General features: G+C 42.7%; 1 protein-coding gene across 1 annotated transcript in view; it reads left to right on the top strand.

Moving 5' to 3' along the window:
- The window catches only part of KSR1 (kinase suppressor of ras 1), a 234103-nt gene extending 216171 nt beyond the window's left edge, over positions 1-17932 (top strand). The window contains exons 18-20 of the mRNA XM_070735303.1: positions 4403-4538; positions 8447-8580; positions 17560-17932. Of these exons, the coding sequence (XP_070591404.1) occupies positions 4403-4538; positions 8447-8580; positions 17560-17638 (349 nt within the window). The 3' untranslated portion in view covers positions 17639-17932. The remainder of the gene's footprint in view (positions 1-4402; positions 4539-8446; positions 8581-17559) is intronic.
- The last annotated feature ends 5635 nt before the right edge of the window (positions 17933-23567 follow it).

Here is a 23567-nt window from a genome sequence, read left to right as displayed (position 1 = left end):
TCCTTCCGAGGGTGGGTAAAATTGAATACCCAGATTGTTGGTGGCAATATGCTGATTCTGTAAACCGCTTAGAGAGAGCTGTGAACAGGTATTTTATTTATTTTTTATTTATTTATTTTGTCCAATACACAATGAGGGTTTTAGTGGGTATATATCTATATACACATAGTAAAATACATGATGAAGGTTACAGAGGAGATACTCATAGTAAAATATATCTAAGAAATAATAGAAAAGAAGATATAGTAATAGAACATATCAATGAAAGAGTAGAAGAAGAGATATTGGAATAGAAGAAAGGTATAGGAGATATAGGAGAGCAATAGGACAGGGGACGGAAGGCACTCTAGTGCACTTGTACTCGCCCCTTACTGACCTCTTAGGAATCTGGATAGGTCAACTGTAGATAATCTAAGGTTAAAGTGTTGGGGGTTTGGGGATGACACTATGGAGTCCAGTAATGAGTCCCACGCTTCGACAACTCGGTTACTGAAGTCATATTTTTTAGAGTCAAGTTTGGAGCGGTTAATATTAAGTTTAAATCTGTTGTGTGCTCTTGTGTTGTTGTGGTTGAAGCTGAAGTAGTCGCCGAGAGGCAGGACATTGCAGCATATGAAACTTGTGGGCAATACTTAGATCTTGTTTAAGGCGTCTTAGTTCTAAACTTTCTAGGCCCAGGATTGAAAGTCTAGTCTCGTAGGGTATTCTGTTTCGAGTGGAGGAGTGAAGGGCTCTTCTGGTGAAGTATCTTTGGACTTTTTCAAGGGTGTTAATGTCTGAGATGTGATATGGGTCTAAATGCTATAATGCTATAATACTCTCATTGTCAGGATTTTAAATGGGTGAAATAGTACACCGTAATAGGGCAACATTTTTTGAACCAAGTTGCTCAATGAGCAGAGTACGTGAAAAATATGAGGACCCATGTTCCCCGAGGGACTGAAATTTGGGGAAGCTGTGGCTGCTTCAGTGCGGCCGGGTTGTTGCTGCTGCAAACAATTTTCACTTTCACTTAGCGGTTACACGCGATGCGATTAAGCGTTGAAAACGGTTGCGAAAGGTGCTAACGTGTTTTCAAAAATCTAGTGAAATATTTGCCTGCGTGGGTGGGAGTGTTAACCTGCAATTCACTGGTTTTCATATTTTACATCTCGTGAAATTAATTACATTTCAAAAGCCATGACATTTGAAAATTGCTGTTCTGGAAAACTTCAACTCTCTCTCTCGCTCTTTGGTTTTTTTTTTAAAAAAGAAAAATGTTTGCCATCACTGATCTAGACTGTGAGGTTTACGGTGATACCTCGGTACTCATTGTTCATTGGTTCCGTGAGGCCCAATAAATACCAAAAACGATAAGTACAAATAATACTGTAGTGATAATGTAGTGAATCGCAAGGCAGCCGACATTGACAAGTTCTAGCTTGTGCGTTAAATGCCAAACAAACTTTGAGTACTGGCAAAGGACCGCCAGGCTTGGGGCCAGAAAAGGCAGGGAGAAGCCTCCGTGGGGCCTCTCTAGGAATTCCAGCCCTCTGGCCGACAAATGCAATATATGTTTGTTGTTTGAATGGGAATGATTAATGTTACAGGGGTTTTTAGATTAGCTAGTCTAAATTAATTGGATTTAGGATACAGTAAAACCTCGTCTTACAAACCCCTCTTCATACGAACTTTTCGTGATACGAACCCGATGCTTAAGATTTTTTTGCCTCTTCTTCCGAACTACAGTGTTCCCTCAATTTTCGTGGATTTGAACTTTGCGAATAGCCTATACCACAGTTTTTTAAAAAATATTAATTTAAAAATACTTTGTGGGGTTTTTTTCTATACTATGGTTTTTCCCGCCTGACGTCATACGTCATCGCCAAACTAATAATTTTTCCAAATAAATAACAAAAAAAATAATTATTGTTAATAAATAATTATGTTTATAAATATCAGGATCACTAAGTGTCTTATTCAATGGTGAGTACCAGTAATAATTGTGAGTAAATTATTGTTAAGGGAATGGGAAATGGTAATTTAGGGGTTTAAAGTGTTTAAGGGAAGGGTTGTGATACTGTCTATAGCCAAAAATGGTGTATTTACTTCCACATCTCTACTTTGCGGAAATTCGATTTTCGCGGGCGGTCTCGGAACGCATCCCCCGCAAAAATTGAGGGAACACTGTATTTTCATCTTACAAACCCGAACCACCGCCGCTGGGATGCACCGCCTCCAGACTTCTGTTGCCAGCCGAAGCACTGGGATTTCTGTGAGCCTCTCCTCACTGGGAGCAAGGGGAGCCTCAGGAGAATCCCAGCGCTTCGGCTGGCAACGGAAGTCCGGAGGCGGGAATTCCCAGCGGCGCAAGGCAAAAAGGGTGACTTTTGGGATGGGATTGCACGCATTATTTGCTTTTACATTGATTCCTATGGGGAAAATTGCTTCGTCTTACGAACTTTTCATCTTACGAACCTGGTCACGGAACGAATTAAGTTCATAAGACGAGGTATCACTGTATTTGTATTGTTTTCTTTTATATGTTGTAAGCCACCCGAGTCCCAGAGAGGGGCAGCATATAAATCCAATTAATAATTAAAATAAATAAATAAAATGTTTACCAAATTCAACGAGTTTTAAAGCAGTTAGTATTATGTCCTGCCCGGAGACTAAGCGAAGTAAGGCTTAGTGATTAGTTATAATGGGAGGCCCAGGTTGTTGTGATTGGTTAGATTGTTCGTCGGGAGCAAGGGCGGCAAAAGCTCTATCACCCGATTGGTTGTTACCTCAGCCAGCATTAGTATATAAATACTGGCATTTGTTATGGCCTCTGTTCCTCATCTCCATTTGTTGTGTTCACTTCTAATAAAGTCTTGGTTGCCGACTCCTGCCTCTGACTATTTCAGTTAAATACCAAGGTACCACCGTATAGTTCAGAATGTTTTGCAAACGTAGAATACTGAGTTAATCCAGGCACAAAATTAAACATATTGGAGAATTCACTTGCCCAGAAGTTAAACAGGGGTGTGATTTGTTTCCTAGCATATGGAGGTTTTGTGGTAAGTGGTAACCAAGAGCAGGTTGTCACAATAGTAGGGTTCCAAGTATGCCTACAGTTAGTTAAACAATATTCTCAATGGGGTGTTTTGGTCTGCAACACCCAACAACACCAGTCACCATGACATTGGAATGCCAGCGGAAAAGCAGGGGTTTGCAACCGTTTGTGTGTCACCTTCAGGATTCTGTCGGCCCCAAAATTTAGAAAGATAAAATTCATCCAGGATGGCCTGGCATTTGATTTATTTGAACTTGACCTTTTATACGGAAATTCAACTCGAAAATACAGTGTTCAAGCCCATCTTCCAACTAGAATGTGCTGCTTCGTGTAGCAGTCTGAAATACAGTGGTACCTCTACCTAAGAACGCCTCTACTTACAAACTTTTCTAGATAAGAACCGGGTGTTCAAGGGTTTTTTTTGCTTCTTCTCAAGAACCATTTTCCACTTACAAACCTGAGCCTCCGAAACTGTAACCGGAAAAGGCAGGGAGAAGCCTCCGTGGGGCCTCTCTAGGAATCTCCTGGGCCGGAAAAGGTGGGGAGAAGCCTCTGTGGAGCCTCTCTAGGAATCTCCTGGGAGGAAACAGGGCCGGAAAAGGTGGGGTGAAGCCTCTGTGGAGCCTCTCTAGGAATCTCCTGGGAGGAAACAGAGCTGGAAAAGGTGGGGAGAAGCCTCTGTGGAGCCTCTCTAGGAATCTCCTGGGAGGAAACAGGGCCCGAAAAGGTGGGGAGAAGCTTCTGTGGAGCCTCTCTAGGAATCTCCTGGGAGGAAACAGGGCCGGAAAAGGCAGGGAGAAGCCTCCGTGGGGCCTTTCTAGGAATCTCCTGGGAGGAAACAGGGCCGGAAAAGGCAGGGAGAAGCCTCCGTGGGGCCTCTCTAGGAATCTCCTGGGAGGAAACAGGGCCGGAAAAGGTGGGGGAGAAGTTTCTGTGGAGCCTCTCTAGGAATCTCCTGGGAGGAAACAGGGCCGGAAAAGGTGGGAGAGAAGCCTCCGTGGGGCCTCTCTAGGAATCTCCTGGGAGGAAACAGGGCCGGAAAAGGCAGGGAGAAGCCTCCGTGGGGCCTCTCTAGGAATCTCCTGGGAGGAAATAGGGCTTCCACCCTCCCTGTGGTTTCCCCAATTGCACGCTTTTAAAAATTGCTTCTCCTTACAAACCTTTCCACTTAAGAACCTGGTCATGGAACAAATTAAGATCGTAGGTAGAAGTACCACTGTATTCTAAAAGACTGAGTGAGTGAGTGAGTGAGTGAGTGAGTGAGTGAGTGAGTGAGTGAGTGAGTGAATGAGTGAATTAATGCCTATTTGGTGACCTGACTGTCAACATTTCAGACTTTCAACTTGGAACTGCTTTGCTTCTTAGGACTGTGTGGTATGAGCTTCAAGCCAGAGAATGGCCCTTTCAGAGCCAGCCAGCGGAGGCCTTGATTTGGCAGATCGGAAGCGGTGAAGGAATGAAGCAAGTCTTGCAAGCGAGTAGCCTGGGGAAAGAAGTTGGGGTAAGTAGACACGGCCTCTGAGTCTGACCTCCTGGCCAAACCTCAACGCCATGGGATCCCAAAGTTGGATTTTCCTGGAACTGGTAAGTTCCAGGTTAAGTAAGGTTATACCTCTGGAACCGCCTTCTACCGCACGAGTCCCAGCGGCCGATAAGGACCCACAGAGTTGACCTTCTCCAGGTCCCGTCGACCAAACAATGTCGTTTGGCGGGCCCCAGGGGAAGAGCCTTCTCTGTGGCGGCCCCGGCCCTCTGAAATCAACTCCCCCGGAGATTAGAACGGCCCCCACCCTCCTTGTCTTTCGCAAGTTACTCAAGACCCACCTATATCGCCAGACATGGGGGAACTAAGACATCTCCCCCAGGCTTTCTTATATTTTATGTTTGGTATGTATGTGTTCTATGGTTTTTTAACAGTTGGGGTTTTTTATATACCGTATATACTCGAGTATAAGCCGAGTTTTTTAGCCCCAAAAATGGGCTGAAAAACACAGCCTCGGCTTATATTCGGGTCATTGACAAAGTCACCACACGAGGGCGCCATTGCTTGAGCCAGAGCGAGGAGGCACCAGCTTTTGTCCCCTCTGGCACGCCGTAGTTCCTCTCCCTAACTCAAGCAAAGAAGGCAGCCATTTGCAATGGTGAGTCGGATTAAAAAGGGCCCCTGCTGTCAGATTCTCCTCCCCCTCCTTTGAAAGGATTTAAACTGTTTAAAAAATGGTATTTTGTGGTAGTTGCTGTTCTTGCTTGGATAGGATCTAATAATGTGTTATGAGGCAGAGCTAGACAGGAATTCTTTTTTCTATCTGTCTATCTTTCTATCTATCTATTTTTCTATCTAACTATTTTTCTTTCTATCTATCTATCTATCTATCTATCTATCTGTATCTATTTCTATCTATCTATCTATCTATCTATCTATTTTTCTATCTGTCTGTCTGTCTGTCTATCTATCTTTCTATCTATATCTATCTATCTATCTATCTATTTTTCTATCTGTCTGTCTGTCTATCTATCTTTCTATCTATATCTATCTATCTATCTATTTCTATCTATCTATCTATCTATCTATCTATTTTTTCTGTCTGTCTGTCTATCTATCTTTCTATCTATATCTATCTATCTATCTATCTATCTATCTATTTCTATCTATCTATCTATCTATCTATCTATTTTTCTATCTGTCTGTCTGTCTGTCTATCTATCTTTCTATCTATATCTATCTATCTATCTATTTTTCTATCTGTCTGTCTGTCTATCTATCTTTCTATCTATATCTATCTATCTATCTATCTATCTATCTATCTATTTCTTTCTATCTATCTATCTATCTATCTATCTATCTATCTATCTATCTATCTATCTATCTATTTGGTTTTCTATGCTGATAACCTCACAGCAGCTAATGCTGAAGCTCTTCTTTGGATACACTTATTTGTTTGTTTGTTTGTTTGTTTGTTTATTTAATTGGATTTGTATGCAATCCCTCTCCAAGGACTCAGGGTGGCTCACAGCATATATAAAAACAGAACAATAATGTAAATCCAATTAATGATGAGAAGGAATCCAGTTTTGAAGGATTTTAACTCTTAGGTTTTAGCTTTGTTCCTGATCGAGCTACTTTTTTTACTTTTTAATTTATTGTTAATATTGTTAATTTGTTTACCCTCTTTTAAATTTACAGAGCTAGTTTACTGGTTTTCTTTAAAATAAATATTCTAAAACATGTCTCAATTAATGTAATTTTATTGTTTTCCATTTTTATAAGTTACCAGTAGCCACTGCATTTTCTAACCTCGGCTTATACTCGGGTCAATACGTTTTCCCAGTTTTTGTGGCAAAAATTGGTGCCTCGGCTTATACTCGGGTCGGCTTATACTCGAGTATATACGGTAATCCTTATTATTAGATTTGTTCCATTGTTTATACTGTTTTTTATTGTTGTTGTGAGCCGCCCCGAGTCTTTGGAGAGGGGCGGCATACAAATCTAATAAATAAAATAAATAAAATAAAATAAATAAAATAAAAAATAAAAAAATAAAAATAAAATAAAATAAAATAAAATAATAAAATGAAATAATAAAATGAAATAAAATAAAATAAAATAAAATAATTAAATTAAATTAAATTAAATTAAATTAAATTAAATTAAATTAAATTAAATTAAATTTAAAAATAAATAAATAAATAAATGTAAGGTTCTACATTTAGGCAAGAAAAACAAAATACACAGGTACAGCTTATGTGGTACATTGCTCAACAGTAGTAACTGTGAGAGGGATCTTGGAGTCTCAGGGGACAACCATTTAAATATGAGCCAGCCGTGTGCAGCAAAAAAGCCAACACAGTTCTAGGCTGCATTAACAGAGGGATAGAATCAAGATCACGTGAAGTGTTAATACCACTATATAAGGCCTTGGTAAGGCCACACTTGGAATACGGCATTCAGTTGTGGTCGCCATGATGTTGAGATCCTAGAAAAAGTGCAGAGAAGAACAATAAGGATGATTGGGGACCAGAGGCTAAAACATATGAAGAATGGTTGCAAGAACTGGGCATGGCTAGTTTAATGAAAAAAAGGACATGGGGAGACATGATAGCAGTGTTCTAATATCTCAGGGGTTGCCACAAAAAAGAGGGAGTTAACCTATTCTCCAGAGCATCTGAGGGTAGAACAAGAAGCAATGGGTGGAAGCTGAACAAGGAGAGAGGAAACTTAGAACTAAGGAGAAATTTCCTGACAGTTAGAACAATTAATCAGTGGAACAGCTTGCTTCCAGAAGTTGTGACAACACTGGAAGTTCTTAAGATGTTGGTTGACCGTCTGTCTGAGGGTTTCCTGCCAAAGCAGGGGGGTTGGACTAGAAGACCTCCAAGGTCCCCTCCAAGTCTGTTATTATTACAGTGGTACCTCTACCTAAGAACGCCTCTACTTACAAACTTTTCTAGATAAGAAACGGGTGTTCCAAGATTTTTGTGCCTCTTCTCAAGAACCATTTAGAAACATAGAAACATAGAAACATAGAAGACTGACGGCAGAAAAAGACCCCATGGTCCATCTAGTCTGCTCTTTTACTATTTCCTGTATTTTATCTTACAATGGATATATGTTTATCCCAGGCATGTTTAAATTCGGTTACTGTGGATTTACCAACCACGTCTGCTGGAAGTTTGTTCCAAGGATCTACTACTCTTTCAGTAAAATAATACTTTCTCATGTTGCCTTTGATCTTTCCCCCAACTAACTTCAGATTGTGTCCCCTTGTTCTTGTGTTCACTTTCCTGTTAAAAACAGTTCCCTCCTGAAACCATTTTGTTTGTTTGTTTGTTTGTTTGTTTGTTTATTTGATTTGATTTGATTTGATTTTGTTTTATTTTGTTTTATTTTGTTTTATTTTGTTTTATTTTGTTTTATTTGATTTGATTTGATTTGATTTGATTTGATTTGATTTGTATGCCACCCCTCTCCTTAGACTCGGGGCGGCTAACAACAATAATAAAACAGCATATGACAAATGTAATATTTAAAATAACTAAAAAACCATTTTCCACTTAAGAACCCGAGCCTCCGAAACTGTAACCGTAAAAGGCAGGGAGAAGCCTCCATGGGGCCTCTCTAGGAATCTCCTGGGAGGAAACAGGGCCGGAAAAGGCAGGGAGAAGCCTCCATGGGGCCTCTCTAGGAATCTCCTGGGAGGAAACAAAGCCTTCACCCTCCCTGTGGTTTCCCCAATCGCACACATTATTTGCTTTTACATTGCTTCTTCTTCCAAACTTTTCTACTTAAGAACCTGGTCACAGAACGAATTAAGTTCGTAAGTAGAGATACCACTGTATTATAATAATTACTTTTCTAAGAATGCTGTGGGTTATTTTATTTGTTTTTATATGGTGATTGTCATCTTGTAGGAAATCCTCTCGGCATGTTGGGCTTTCGACGTGGCCGAGCGGCCCAGCTTCACCCTCTTAATGGAAATGCTTGAAAAATTGCCAAAACTAAACCGGAGGCTCTCTCACCCAGGACACTTCTGGAAATCAGCTGAGTACGTATTGCTTCTCCTTGTCTAGCCTACTTCCAAAAATTGCTTTGTCCTTTTGATTGATGAACCAATGAGACACGGTCAGCAGGCTTGATAGACACCTCCATGTTTATTATAGCATATGAATACAGAAGGCCTATATGCGTTTACTAAATAAAGTGGCTATTTAATCCATTGAGATCAATTCAGTTGTCCCAAAGGTGCTTTTTTTAAGAGGCTAGTGCACTTTCTGGTTTTTTTTAAAAAGACATTTCGCTTCTCATCCAAGAAGTTTGAATGGCGCAGTGGTTAGATTGCAGCACTGCAGGCTACTTCAGTTAATTGCTAGCTGTAGTTCAGCAGTTCAAATCTCACCACTGGCTCAATGTTGACTCAGCCTTCCATCCTTCCGAGGTGGGTGAAATGAGGACCCAGATTTTAGGGGGCAATATGTTGATTCTGTAAGCCGCTTAGAGAGGGCTGTAAAAGCACTACGAAGCGGGATATAAGTCTAAATGCTAAGCTTCTTCGGGAATTCCCCACCCTCTAGTCCAGTGATTATATTGGACAATACACACACACACAAAATTATCAGCAAAAATAATATGTCTGCTTCATAGAGTGTGATGTGTTGATTCCAAAAATATGCTTAGTTTTGCTCTATTACATAAAGTGTCTGATATAGAAGCCTTTTTGTTATTAAGTTATTTCTGATACATAGATTACTGTTTTCTTAATGTGGCCAGTATACAGTGTTCCCTCGATTTTCGCGGGGGATGCGTTCCGAGACCGCCCGCGAAAGTCGAATTTCCGCGAAGTAGAGATGCGGAAGTAAATACACTATTTTTGGCTAGGAACAGTATCACAAGCCTTCCCTTAACACTTTAAACCCCTAAATTACAATTTCCCACTCCCTTAGCAACCATTTAGATTATTACTCACCATGTTTATTTATTAAAGTTTATTAAAAAAAAATTATTAAAGGCAGATGAAAGTTTGGCAATGACATATGACATCATCAGGCGGGAAAAAACGTGGTATAGGGGGGAAAACCACGAAGTATTTTTTAATTAATATTTTTGAAAAACCGTGGCATAGACTTTTCGCGAAGTTTGAACCGGCAAAAATCGAGGGAACACTGTATTTCTTACACCTTATAATAATGATGCTGCTCCGTGGAAACTATACCTGCTACAGAAAAAACTACATACATTTTTGAAATCAGAACAAAAAAATGATGCAGAAAAGTACAAGGTGTACTGAGATGATTACAAAAAAATATTATTTGTAGACCTGTATTATTAACCTTTTCAGCAACGAATGCCGAAACTGGTGCGCATGTGTCAGAGCGCCAGAATCCGGAAGAGCAGCTGGCGATGGCGCATACGCCCACAGTGAAGGCTTAGTTACTAGATCAGTGATGGTGAACCTTTTTTTTCTCGGGTGTCGAAAGAGCGTGCATGCACGCTATCACTTCATGCTCGAGTGCCCACACCCCATAATTCAATGCCTGGAAGGGTGAAAACAGTTTCTCCCAACTCCTGGAGGCCTCTGGAGGCCAGAAACGGCCTGTTTCCCAACTTCTGGTGGCCCCAGTAGGCTCATGTTTTGCCCTCCCCAGACTCCAAAGGCTTCCCTGGAGCCAGTGGAGAGTAAAAACTCCCTCCCCCCATCCTCCTGAAGGCTCTCTGGAAGTCAAAACGCCCTCCCAGGGCCTCTGTTTGAGCCAAAAATTAGTTGCCCAGCATACACATGCATGTTGGAGCTCAGCTAAGGCAACGGCTCGTGTGCCAGCAGATATGGCCCCCCGTGCCATAGGTTTGATAACCAGTGTTCCCCGTAAGCTGTGCGCGTGCGCACGCGTGCCCCCCAAAATACCTCCCGTGCACCCTTTTCCACGGGCGCGCGTTCCCCATCCTCCTGCCAGCCCGGGGGTGGGGAGGCGCCGGCAGTAGAAGGAAAGGGAGCCGCGGCTGCCCCTGCCTCCCCACAGTGCCTCCGGCCCCCTCGCGCCCCTGGCCTCTCGGCCCTGCACCCCGCCCGCCTGATCCGCCCCATCTCCTCCTCCTCCGCCTCCTGCCTTGGGGCATGACTTCTCCCGCGGCGGTAGCTGCGGCTTCTCCTCATTCGCGCTCCCAGCCAGGGGGCTGCGAGAGAGGGTTTTCTCCGCACACTTCGGGAATGCCCGCCCCGCCACTCTCGCAGCCCCCTCGCTGGGAGTGCTTTCGTCCCGGACTTTCAGCAAGGGGGCTGCAGTAGAGGCAGGGCAGGCGTTCCCAAAGTGATCGGAGAAAGTGCTCTCGCAGCCCCCTCACTGACAGAGAGAGAGAGAAAGAAAGAGGGAGAGAGAAAGTAAGTGAGAAAGAGAGAGAGCGAAAAAGGGGGGAGAGAGAGATAGCAAGAGAGAGAAGAGAAAGAAAGCAAGAAAGATAGAAAGAGAGAAGCGAGCAATAGAGAGAGAAAGAAAACAAGAGAGAGAGAGCAAGAGGGGGAGAGAGATAGAAAGAGAGGGAGAGAGAGAGAGCAAGAGGGGGAGAGAGAAAGAGAGAGAAATGACTCATGATTTAAAGCATATGGTAAAAAGCACCCAAATAATAACAGAGGGAAAAAAAACACAGCCGTTTGTGTGTGTATGTGTGTGTGTGTGTGAACTCTTGACCCATTTCCAATAGCTCACCTGTTATTGGAAATGGTTCAAGAGTTCACACACACACACACACACACACACACACACACAAAAGGTGGGAGGAGACAGGGATGGAAAAAGAGGAGAAGATAGTAATAATAGTAATAGATTTTGGTTTTGTTTTATTATTAATTTCTTTTAATAAAAAGGGATTTTTTTCTTATTTATCTACCTACCTACCTACCTACCTACCTATCTATCTATCTATCTATTTATACTTCTATTCCGCCCAGTCCCAAAGGGAGTGCCGCTCAGACACTATACTTTTCCACCCACACCGAAAAAACATTAGAGGGAACATTGTTGATAACTGGACTAGATCTAGTCAGAGCTGAAGAAGCTTCTTGGATGAGAAGTGAAATGTCTTCGATGAAAAACCAGGAAGTCCAATTGCTTCACAAAAAAAAGCGCCTTTGAGAATCTCCAGGAAGGAATCAGTTCAGTTAGGAAAAATGACCTCTGAACGGCCAGACAAATCTCTCTTTTTTCCCCTCCCTCCCTGGTGCTTCTAACCTTTGAACCTTTTTTGACTGTGCACTAACTCTCTTCCCTTTCTGTGTGTCTTCCTTCTACTCTCTCTCTTACAGGTTGTAGCTCCTGGGGCCATACCTGAGTTTCCTCTTGCATGAGCACTTGTGACTAATCTACCCAGCAGCTCGGACCTTGTGTGCACCGTTTCCATTTTTTTAACCTTTTGAGTGCTCTTCCTCCTGATGCTGCTAACAGTTCCTTCTTCCGTCCCGCCTCTTCTCTTGGTGTGGGCTGCTCATGTGAAGTGACCTGTCTGCTAAGAACTCTTTGCCTCTCTATTAACACTGAACTTAGAGGGAATTTTTTCCACTCCTCCCTCCCTCTGCCTCTCTTTCTCTCCCTCCCCCCTCTCACTCTTTCTCTCCCTGTCTCCCTCTCTCTCACACATACACTCTCTCTTTCTCTCACACACTCTTTCCCTCCCTCTCTCTCTTTCTCTCCCTCCCTCCCTCTCTCTCTTTCCCCCTCTCTCTCTTTCTCTCCCTGCTTCCCCCTCTCTCACTCACTCTTTCTCTCCCTCCCTCCTCCCTCTCTGTCCCTCTCTCTCTTTTGGTCCGCCCCTCCCTCCCTCTCTCTCTCACACACACTCTTTCTCTCCCTCCTCCTTCTCTCTCTCTCTCTCTCACTCTTTCTCTCCCCTCCCTCTCTCCCTTTCGCTCCCCCCTTCCTCCCTCTCTCTCTCTCTCTCTCTTTCTCTCCCTGTCTCCCTCTCTCACACTGTTTCTCTCCCTCCCCCCCTCTCTCTTTCACTCTCTCTCTGTCACTCACTCTTTTTCTCCCTCCCTCCCTCTCTCTTTCTCTCCTTCCCTCCCTCTCTCTCTCACTCACACACGCACACTCTTTCTCTCCCTCCTCACTCCCCCCTCTCTCTCACTCTTTCTCTCCCTGCCTCCCTCTTTCTCTCACACACAAACTCTTATTTCTTTCCCTCCCCCTCTCTTTCTCTCTTTCCCTCCCCCCTCTCTCTTTCTCTCGCTGTCTCCCTCTCTCACACACACACTCTCTCTTTCTCTCACACACTCTTTCCCTCCCTCCCTCCCCCTCTCTCTTTCACTCTCTCTCTCTGTCACTCACTCACTCTTTCTCTCCCTCCCTCCCTCCATCTCTCTTTCTCTCCCTCCCTCTCTCTCTCACCTCTTACTCTCTCTCTTTCTGCCTCTCTCCTCCTATCACCAGCCTGGTCTGCAAAGCATAAGCAAACACGAAATGCAAAAACCTAACAGCCCTGTCTTTTGTAGGCGAGTTTTAAAACAAAGACACGTTGAACTTTAGTGCGCATTTGACTTCCAGCAAGAAAGACATTTAAAAAAAGAAAACTACAGTTGATTCTTCCATAACAGCTCCAGTGGGGCTAATTCGAAATGTATATCTTTTTAATCCCACCTGGCCAGGTGGAACTTTCAGGAAACTCGAAAACCTTGGAGTTTTCCTTCATTGGGGGTGTTACTTGGAACCCTGACATAGGAGGGGACGAATTAAGACCATTAAGGGGGAAAAAACCCCACTGAACTGATGAGTAATTGTAACCAGTGCTGATTTTGGCTAATTTTTCATTGTGTCCAAAGTGGTTATATCTTTGCATGTTTCAAAGGCGATGACCTCACTTCCGTCGTCTCTTAGAATATATCGTAAACTTTTCCTGTTGATCACTTTAATGTGTGTTCTGCCTTTCTATAAATAGAAGAAGCATTCGTGCATGCATGAAAGGAGAAAGGAGGGCGAAGGGGATGGCTTCTTTTTAAGACTGTGCTTTGTACATTATTATTTGTATTAAAAGCAAGAACATTTTTAAAATGACTGTCCGATTCAAAATGGGAACAGTAGCTTAATGGGGAATTTGAACGTGAAGTCATTTTGCTGATTTTACAGTGTAGACCTGTTCATGTTTGCATTGTCCTTGGTGCGCTCCGAGCTTGATCGCTTGCTTGGAGACGTTTCGTGACCTGACTAGGCAACATCATCAATGCCAGTGGGAGAGGGGTTTGCTGCCTTTTTATGTACAATAGCTTGTGTTCTGGCTTCTGGTAGAACTTTGATTACATTGAAAATAACGCTGACTGAATGCAGGATTTCATACACAAAAAACCCTCCACTTTTTATTCTCCTCTCCTCCGTAGTCAAAATGCAATACAGTCACATTCCTCTCTCTTTATCTTTAGCAATTAGAGTGCACAAACTTTCCTCCATGACTCCTCCCTTATCTATGTCTATACAGCGTAGTTCAAAAGCACCAGGAATAGCTGCGAAATAATAATGAATAAGCTAACTCACTCCGGAGCCAAAATGACACATGTCCATGATGGATCACAACACTGAAAACTCAGCCCTTCTTCCCCGCTGGCACCCTGACGTGACGAATACATCACTCCAGTAATTAACCCGTTCCTCCCCTTAATATCTTTTTCCTAACACTCGCTCCCTGCGCCTTTGAACTCTTCTGAAGTGAGGGTTTAACCAGCGATTGTCTGTCTCTTCTTCACTGGAGTCTGGACTCATAGCAACGTCCTGGGGCTGGCCTCCCACCTGTTCTGATACCCGTAACCCAGGGTCTGCCACTAATTCATAAACACTATCAGTATCAGAGTCATCAAGCTCTTCAGTATCCTCCAACTGACCAGGAGTATGTACAACAGCTTGTCCTACCGGTTCAAGTTGGGATGTGTTTTTCTCTTTGGTAGTTCCTTGATTATTTATTTATTTATTTATTTATTTATTGGATTTGTATGCCGCCCCTCTCCGGAGACTCGGGGCGGCTAACAGCAACAATAAAGCAGTGTACAATAGTAGTCTGATGTTAGAAACAATTAAAAACCCATTAATATTAAAAAAACCAAACATACATACATACATACCATGCATAGAATTGTAAAGGCCTAGGGGGAAGAGGATCTCAATTCCCCCATGCCTGACGGCAGAGGTGGGTTTTAAGCAGCTTACGAAGACTATTGCTTTTTGCTTGATTGTTTGTGTGGCGTTAATTCTTGCTTGTCTGGGTGTGGATTGCTGGAGAAGATGACTGCTGGTCTTTCTGTTCCTTTCTTAATGCTTTTATTGTCTCTTGAATGGTGTGTAAATGTGGTTTACAGTGATCCCTCGATTTGCGCGTTCTCGATTAGCGCGAAACGCTGCAACGCGGTTTTTCAAAAAATATTAATTAAAAAATAAGTCCGCGTTTTTTTCCCTACACCACGGTTTTTCCCGCCCGATGACGTCATACTGATTGCTGATTGGCCAAAATCTCAACCAATCGTTGCAAACGCAAAAAAAAGCTTTGCAACTGTTGGAACTTGTTCAGACTTGTTGGAAGATGCTGCCCCAAGAAAGCCGGTGAGAGGAAGGAAGGAGGGAAGGAGGGAGGGAGAGAAGGGAAGGAGGGAAGGAGGGAGGGTTGCCATTGCCATTGCCGCCAGCGCTGCCTTGTGGGTAGCGGCGAGGAGCCCGGAAAAATCACCATTGCATTGCCAGCCTCCGAACTTGCGTCGCTCCACCTTCTGCGCATGTGCGGCCATGGAACAAAGGGCGCGCATGCGCAGATGGTGTTTTTACTTCCGCATCCAGTATAACGCGGAAATCGGTTAGCGCGGGAGGTCTTGGAACGTAACCCCCGCGCTAACCGAGGGATCACTGTATTTCTACCTGTCTGTTAAAGGCTGAACAAGGAGCAAACCTCACACTCACTAGCACCGATGATGTTCGTTTGTTGGGTTAGGAAATATCTGCAATTAACAAGCAAATTCAGAGAACATCCATGATGCTGCGGTTCCGTTCTGAACTCCTGATTTATCAAAATGCAATGTCTGTTTTAAAATAAGGGATCATTACCTAAATGTTTCAACAGTTTCAATTTCACCCATAGCATTTTTCCTTTGTGGAAATCTTATTAAAACAGAAAGCAGTGGAGAGATTAATTATTTCTGTTTGGCTAATGAACTGCAGAAGGAATAGAATTGATGATACGATGCCCTAGAGTAGGGGTCTCCAAACTTGGCTGCTTTAAGACTTGTGGACTTCAACTCCCAGAATTCCTCAGCCAGCAAAGCTGGCTGAGGAATTCTGGGAGTTGAGGTCCACAAGTCTTAAAGTGGCCAAGGTTGGAGACTCCTTGCCTTAGAGCACAGGAAACCCAGGATCTTCCAATTTTCTTCTATAACGGATTTGAAAACGAAAGGCCCACAGTCTGAGAACTAGAAAGGACCTGGGGTTCATTCCACTCAGCCTTCCAAATGCCCAGGCTACCTTTTTTTTAATGACAATAGTGAGCAAGGCATCAGAAGAGAATTACCCAGCTAAATACAAAATCTTTCTCCATGTTTATATTTAAATGTGGCCCATAAATAACATCAATCACACTACAGTGGTACCTCTGCTTAAGAACTTAATTCATTCCATGACCAGATTCTTAAGTAGAAAGGTTTGTAAGTAGAAGCAGTTTCTCCCATAGGAATCAATGTAAAAGCAAATAATGTGTGCAAACCCATTAGGAAAGAAATAAAAGCTTGGAATTTGGGTGGGAGGAGGAGGAGGAAGAAGAGGAGGACAGTCGCTGCTGTAGGAAGAAGGTGAGGGGAGGGGAATAAAAAAAATCCAAAACTTTAAGGCTTAAAAAAAAAGAGGGACTCTGAGCCGGCGAGGAGGAGCATGCGCCTCCCATACACCCGGCGTGAGGCTGCCTTCCATACACTGCGCCAGAGAGAGAAACCCAGGGGGAATGGCAGGAAACTGGCCGGGCCTTCATGCTGCTCTCAAATTTCTTGGAAAATTTTTACGGGCTCCGGTTCTTAAGAGCCGGGGTGGCGCAGCAGGTAGAGTGCTGTACTGCAGGCCACTGAAGCTGACTGTAGATCTGAAGATCAGCGGTTCAAATCTCATCACCGGCTCAAGGTTGACTCAGCCTTCCCTCCTTCCGAGGTGGGTAAAATGAGGACCCGGATTGTGGGGGCAATATGTTGGCTCTGTTAAAAAGTGCTATTGCTTACACGTTGTAAGCCGCCCTGAGTCGAAGGAGAAGGGCGGCATAAAAATCGAATAAATAAAATAAAATAAATAAGTAGAAAATGGTTCTTAAGAAGAGGCAAAAAAAAATCTTGAACACCTGGTTCTTATCTAGAAAAGTTCTTAAGTAGAGGCGTTCTCAGGTAGAGGTACCACTGTATTTCCTTACATAGTTCAGCTAGTCCTTGACTTAACTTAAAATGAGGACCCGGATTGTGGGGGCAATATGTTGGCTCTGTTAAAAAGTGCTATTGCTAACATGTTGTAAGCTGCCCTGAGTCTAAGGAGAAGGGCAGCATAAAAATCGAATTAATAAGTAAGTAAGTAAGTAAGTAAGTAAGTAAGTAAGTAAGTAAACAAACAAACACATACAAATCTAAGTAATAAATAAACAAATAAATAAACAAATAAACAAACTTCAGCTTGTCCTTAACTGTAAAAGACCCTGGAGTTTCCATCACACATCATGATAGAACTCTGGGAGTTGAAGTCCACAAGTCTTAAAAGTCGCCGAGGTTGGGGACCTTCTGCTCTACAGGGGCACTTCTTGCAGGACAGAGATCTGAAAGAAGTTCTCTTAGTCTGGAAAAATTATTTGAAAATGTAATGGGAGAAAGCACCTCGTTGTTCAAAACGTTTGAAATGCACACACATTTTACATAGGAAAGCCTCAATGTCTTGCTTTCTGTGCTGGAAATTAGAATCGGTGTGTTCATTGGCATTTCATTTTATAGTAGAAATTAACCTGTGACTGTTTTAATTTCCTTCCCTCCTCCCTTCCTTTTCCCCTTCAGCCTTAACAGTAGCAAAACGGTTATCCGTTTTGAGCGATTTGCTCTAGGAGATCTGGAAGCCAGTAATCAAAAGATATAGCTGCTTGCTGTGTTTTTAATGATTCTTGGCTCCTGGGGGTTTCCAACACCTCCACCCGCCGTGCTGTTCATACGCCTGTGGGGGGAAAAAAACAACTTACCTGCGATCTTAAAAATGGAAAATCCCCAAAGTTACGGACGGAGAAGATGGCGAGACCACCCATGCAGGCTGACCAGCAATATGGATGCTCGATGTGTTTGCTCAAGTCAAAGGCTTCCTTTTTGAAATGTTTACATTTGGATGGCTTTTTTTTCTTCTGTGTGGATTAACGGTTAATAATAAACATGATAAAAAGGTGTCTTTTTTTAAAAAAAAAATCACAAAAACAACCACCACCGCCCTCCCCCCAAGCATTTTCACTAGCACTTTTCTTATTTCAAATTATCCGGGCACTATTTCAAACTGTATACAGTAGTACCTCTAGATACGAGCTGCTCTACATGCGAGTATTTCAAGATACGAGCCACGAGGGGAGAGACATTTCTGTTCTATTCCCGAGCTCAAATTCGGGATACGAGCCGAGCGCCCACTAGGTGGCACAAGAATCCTTGCTTTTGGTTATCTCGGAGGGGAAAAACAACTTGTTCCAGATATGAGTTGCCTCGAGATACAAGCTCCCTTATGGAACGAATTATGCTCGTATCTAGGGGTACTACTGTAGTTACAAATCTGGGTTTTGTTGGTAAAGAAGCTAAAAGTTTAGAATGTGGTGTTGAGAAGGGACCTTTGATCAGCTGGGAGATTTTGACAGGTTTTGAGGACAGCAGGGTAACATTTAAGCCAGCGATGGGGGAACTATGGCCCTTTAATGGCTTGTGGACTTCAAATCCCAGAATTCCTGAGCCAGCCATCCTCTAGGACAGGGGTAGGCAAAGTTGGCTCTTCTATGACTGGTGGACTTCAACTCCCAGAATTCCTGAGCCAATCATGCTAGCTCAGGAATTCTGGGAGTTGAAGTCCACAAGCCACAAAAGGAGCCGCAGTTCCCTACCTCTGATCTAAATTGCCTGCAGGGCCCAGTTTCACCCCTCCAATGAGCCTTCCAATTTGGGGAAAGGCCTGGAAAATTGTGAGCCCCTTTCTCCAACCTTACCTGCCAGTGTTATAATCCTGCTGGACCGCTGAGCCTGTCTGTGCATCTCTGAAGCTGCCCAATTGAGAATGAGTGTGAAATAAAATGGCCGCCACAAAGCAGTGTTTCCCAACCTTGGCAACTTGAAGATATTTGGACTTCAACTCCCAGAATTCCCCAGCCAGCAAATGCTGGCTGGGGAATTCTGGGAGTTGAAGTCCAGATATCTTCAAGCTGCGAAGATTGGGAAACACTGCCATAAAAGCCATCTTACCTGGAGACCTGAGATAGACTGTGGCTGTACCTCTGAAAATCGCCACTTTAACCTTTTATCTTGTAAAGAAGAAGAATTCCCTCCGATTGCGTTGTATGCTGGTGACCAGGGGCATTCCCAATTTTTCACCATTCACCATTTTTATTTTACAACCAACTGAAAGTGGTTTACTATTAATTTCTTGTTAAACTACCCAATCATTTTCTTTGTGATCTACAGTCTAAATTTCATTTCAGATTTTGTAAATTGCCATTTATCTGATGCAGATTGGAGTTTCTCATACACGAGAGGGCAGGGATTAAGGTAGCTGGGTGTGCATGTATGTACTTCTTGTACACTTCTACCCTTTCCTAAATAACAACCACTTAATCAGAATAGAGAAACCTGTACCCTCTAGAACAGCGATTCCCAACCTTGGCAACTTGAAGATATTTGGACTTCAACTCCCAGAATTCCCCAGCCAGCAAATACTAGCAAATGCTGGCTGGGGAATTCTGGGAGTTGAAGTCCAAATATCTTCAAGTTGCCAAGGTTGGGAAACACTGCTCTAGAATCTAGATTCCATATTGTTAGACTCTAGATCCCATCATCCTGGCCTCTTGACAAGAGGGATAACAGTCTGGTTCATCCGGGTTTGCGGTCACATGCTTCAATCCTATTCTTAACCATGATCTAAGCCCATGTTTCCCCTCTCCCTTTGTGAAGGAGTGTGGAATCTGTGTTTATTCAGAACAGCCCTTTTTATGAACACACAATAAATATTAAACTACGTAAATTGCCTTTAGATTAATCTGGACCCAACTCTGAGGTCATTACTGCAATGTTTTATTATTTTTTCCCCTTGTTTCTGAAATATTCTTTTGATTTAACATTCAGAAACATAGAACGGAATTAATATACCGATCAATGGTATAAACATCCTTTTTCTATTTCTCTGATCATTGAAACGTGGTACACTGGTGACACAATGGGCTCAGTCTGCTTTTGACATTAAACAGCCCATCTTGGCAACTTTTAAGATGTGTGGACTTCCGCTCCCAGAAATCCCGAGCCACCCCTGGGAATTCTGGGAATTGAAGTCCACAAACCTTAAAGCTACCAAGGTAAAGAAATACTGGCCTGAGGTTACAAGCCATTTCTGTCTGTCTGTCTCTGCCAGCCAGTTCCTTAAAAAGATACCTGCAAATTACAATTATTACTATATTTAATACGCCAGGAAGGAAAGTTACAAAATACAGAAAAGAAATCTTACTAGTTGTCATTATTATAATAAACAATAATGTTAAGGTATGTCCTTAATGTTCTTGCTCCACTGAATTCCTGTGACAGCCAAAATTAAGTGTGATTTCCCCCACTAAAATTTTCAATCCAGATCCTACTCTTATAAACCCCTTCTGTTTACACCATTATATATCCAGATGCATTTGCCAGCAAATAACAGAAAGACTCATGTTTTCCCTCATTTAAAGTAAAAGGAATATTTCACAGGAATAGACACACACGAAACAAATCAGGAAAAAAAAGAACTCTGCTCTCATTCGTTAATTACTCTTTTTATGCTGATTGTAAAGAAAATGAATTCGCACTGTGAGATTGTGAGGTTATGTCTTTCTGGTTCTTTTTAAAGGGAAGCACCAAGAGTCACAATTTAAACCCTGTACGTAAACTTTGAGTCTGTAATATTGGAGAAAATCTACTCTTTTTTTCCTAAATGTAAACTTTGTACAGTAAATACACACGCCTATATATAAATATATATATAAATATTTTCTATCAACTAAGTTTGTCTTCTGAAATGGCTATTAATTTAATTTAAAAATGGTTAGTATTAACAAAGAGTTCTGTATTGCGTTTTTTTTTCAGTTGTTGAGAGGGGAAAAAAAGTCTGAAAAAACATTCTATGCTAATGAAATTCTGAATATTTTAGAGTTTCTTTAAGTGAATAAAATTTTGCTCTGGATGAAACACCTGATGTGATGCCATTTTTTTACAAAAATAATGTGACCGTTGATGTGGCTTTGGGATGTAACTAAAATGTAACTTGGGTTAGGATAACTATAGTTAGGAGTTGGGGATTCTGTAGAAAACATCAGATGTTTTCAGCAATTCCTGAAAAAAGGAGCTATTTATTTATTTATTGGATTTGTATGCCGCCCCTCTCCGTGGACTCGGGGCGTCTAACAACAGTAATAAAAACAGCATGTAAAAATCCAATACTAAAACAGCTAAAAACCCTTGTTATAAAACCAATCATACATACAAACATACCATGCATAAATTGTAGAAGCCTAGGGGGAGAGAATATCTCAGTTCCCCCATGCCTGGCGGCAGAGGTGGGTTTTGAGGAGCTTACGAAAGGCAAGGAGGGTGGGGGCAATTCTAATCTCTGGGGGGAGTTGGTTCCAGAGGACCGGGCCCGCCACAGAGAAGGCTCTTCCCCTAGGTCCCGCCAAATGACATTGTTTAGTTGACGGGACCCGGAGAAGGCCCACTCTGTGGGACCTAACTGGTCGCTGGGATTCGTGCGGCAGAAGCTGCTATCTTTTTGTTATCTTCTGCAAAAATACTAACTTTTTAAAGCTTTGAGAGAGGGGGGATCCAAGGAGGGCATGGAAGGGAAATTTTATTGATTGATTGGATTTGTATGCCGCCCCTCTCTGAGGACTCAGGCAGCTTATCAAAGAAAACAGTATACAATATAAATTACTAAAATCCAATTAATACAATTATTCTAAAACTCATTTTAAAAATCCTAGAACATTATAAATCATTCATTCACATTCAAACCACAAGTATACATCATACTTGTTGACCAGAGGCTAGGGTCTAGTGACCCCAGGCCTGGCGGCATAGATAATAATTAATAATAATAATAATTTATTAGATTTGTATGCAGCCCCTCTCCGCAGACTCGGGGCAGCTCACAGCAACAATAATAACAATATAACAAATCTGATATTTAAAAAACATCTAAAACCCATCATTAAAACCATACAACACAATCATACCGTACATAAACTATATAATCCTGGGGGGGGTATCTCAATTCCCCCATGCCTGGCGACATAGGTGGGTCTTAAGCAATTTACAAAAGGCAAGGAGAGTGGGGGCAGTCCTAATCTCTGGGGGGAGTTGATTCCAGAGGGCGGGGCAGCCACAGAGAAGGCTCTTCCCCTGGAGCCCGCCAGATGAAATTTTTTAGTCGATGGGACAAGGAGAAGGCCAAATCTGTGGGACCTAACCGGTCGCTGGGATTCGTGCGGCAGAAGACGTTTCCAGAGGTATTCAGATAGGTTTTCAGGTTCTTAAGAAAGACTTGGAGGGTGGGGGAAGTGCGAATCTCTGGGGGAAGCTGATTCCAAAGGGCGGGAACCCCCACAGAGAAGGCTCTTCCCCAAGGCTCTGCCAAGCAACATTGTCTAGTTGATGGAATCTGGAGAAGGCCGACTCTGTAGGACCTAACCAGTCGCTGGGATTCATGTGGCAGAAATGACATGTTTTTTGATATCAGGTGAAATAAGTTATGTTTTCACAGCCAACCTCATACAAATTATACAGTCCCCTGGAAGTTATTTTGATAAACATATCATTATTAGACATCATTGTATGGATATTTCTGGATATGAGGCATGGTGGCCCAGTGATGAGAATGCAGTATTGCAGACTGACTCTACCGACTGCTGGGAGTTCGATCCTGTTGTGGTTAGCTCTGTCCCAGCTCCTGCCCTGTTTTGCCCCCGGTGGAATCTGCTGATAAAGGCTCCTCTGACCAAGAAGACATGAGTGACAGGGAGGAGGAGAGTGTGGCAGACAGCTCAGAAGGAGATCAATTATCTAGCTCCTCCTTGGATTCAGAACAAGAGTTAATGATACAGCCACGCATGCAGAGAGCGATGCATAGGCAGCAACAACTGAGAGATTATTATCAAAGAAAATGAGGCCACCTGTGGTTGGGTGGGGCTGTGGTAATTAGTGAGGCTGCTATAAATAGCAGCATGTGGGTTTGGCCATTGTGGAGGATTATCTGATGGTTGTGTTTCATGACTGCTTTGCTGACTTTGATCTTTGTGTGCTGATTTTTCCCCGCTTTGAAACTCAACCAGAGCAAAGTGTGTTTCACTTTGTGAAAGAAGAAGGACTGTGAATTGCGTCACAGCTGCAAGCTAAGTATCACAGAACTGATAAGGGACTTGTACAAATTCCCAATTTGTTTGGAGACAAGTGCTCTTTGCTATACAAAAAGAGTGCTGTTTATTTGCATTTTCGGTATAAAAGAACATTGTTTTGAATTTTCAAACGTGTATGTGTCTGAAATTGTATCTGTGCATTTTGGGGAGGATTCTACCAGAGAGCTCGACAGAACAGATCCTCACTGACTTAAGGTTGACTCAGGCTTCCATCCTTCCTACGTCGGTAAAATGAGGACCCAGATCGTTGCAAACTCTGTAAACTGCTTAGAACAGTGATGGCGGAACTTTTTTTCCTTGGGTCCCAAAAGAGCATGTGCATACGCTATCGTGCATGCGCGAGTGCCCACACCCATAATTCAATGCTTGGGGAGGACGAAAACAGTTTTCCCACCC

The sequence above is a fragment of the Erythrolamprus reginae genome, chromosome 1 (genome assembly GCF_031021105.1).
Source record: "Erythrolamprus reginae isolate rEryReg1 chromosome 1, rEryReg1.hap1, whole genome shotgun sequence".
Classification (NCBI taxonomy): Eukaryota; Metazoa; Chordata; class Lepidosauria; order Squamata; family Dipsadidae; genus Erythrolamprus; species Erythrolamprus reginae.
This window is presented reverse-complemented; position numbering and strand designations above follow the sequence as displayed.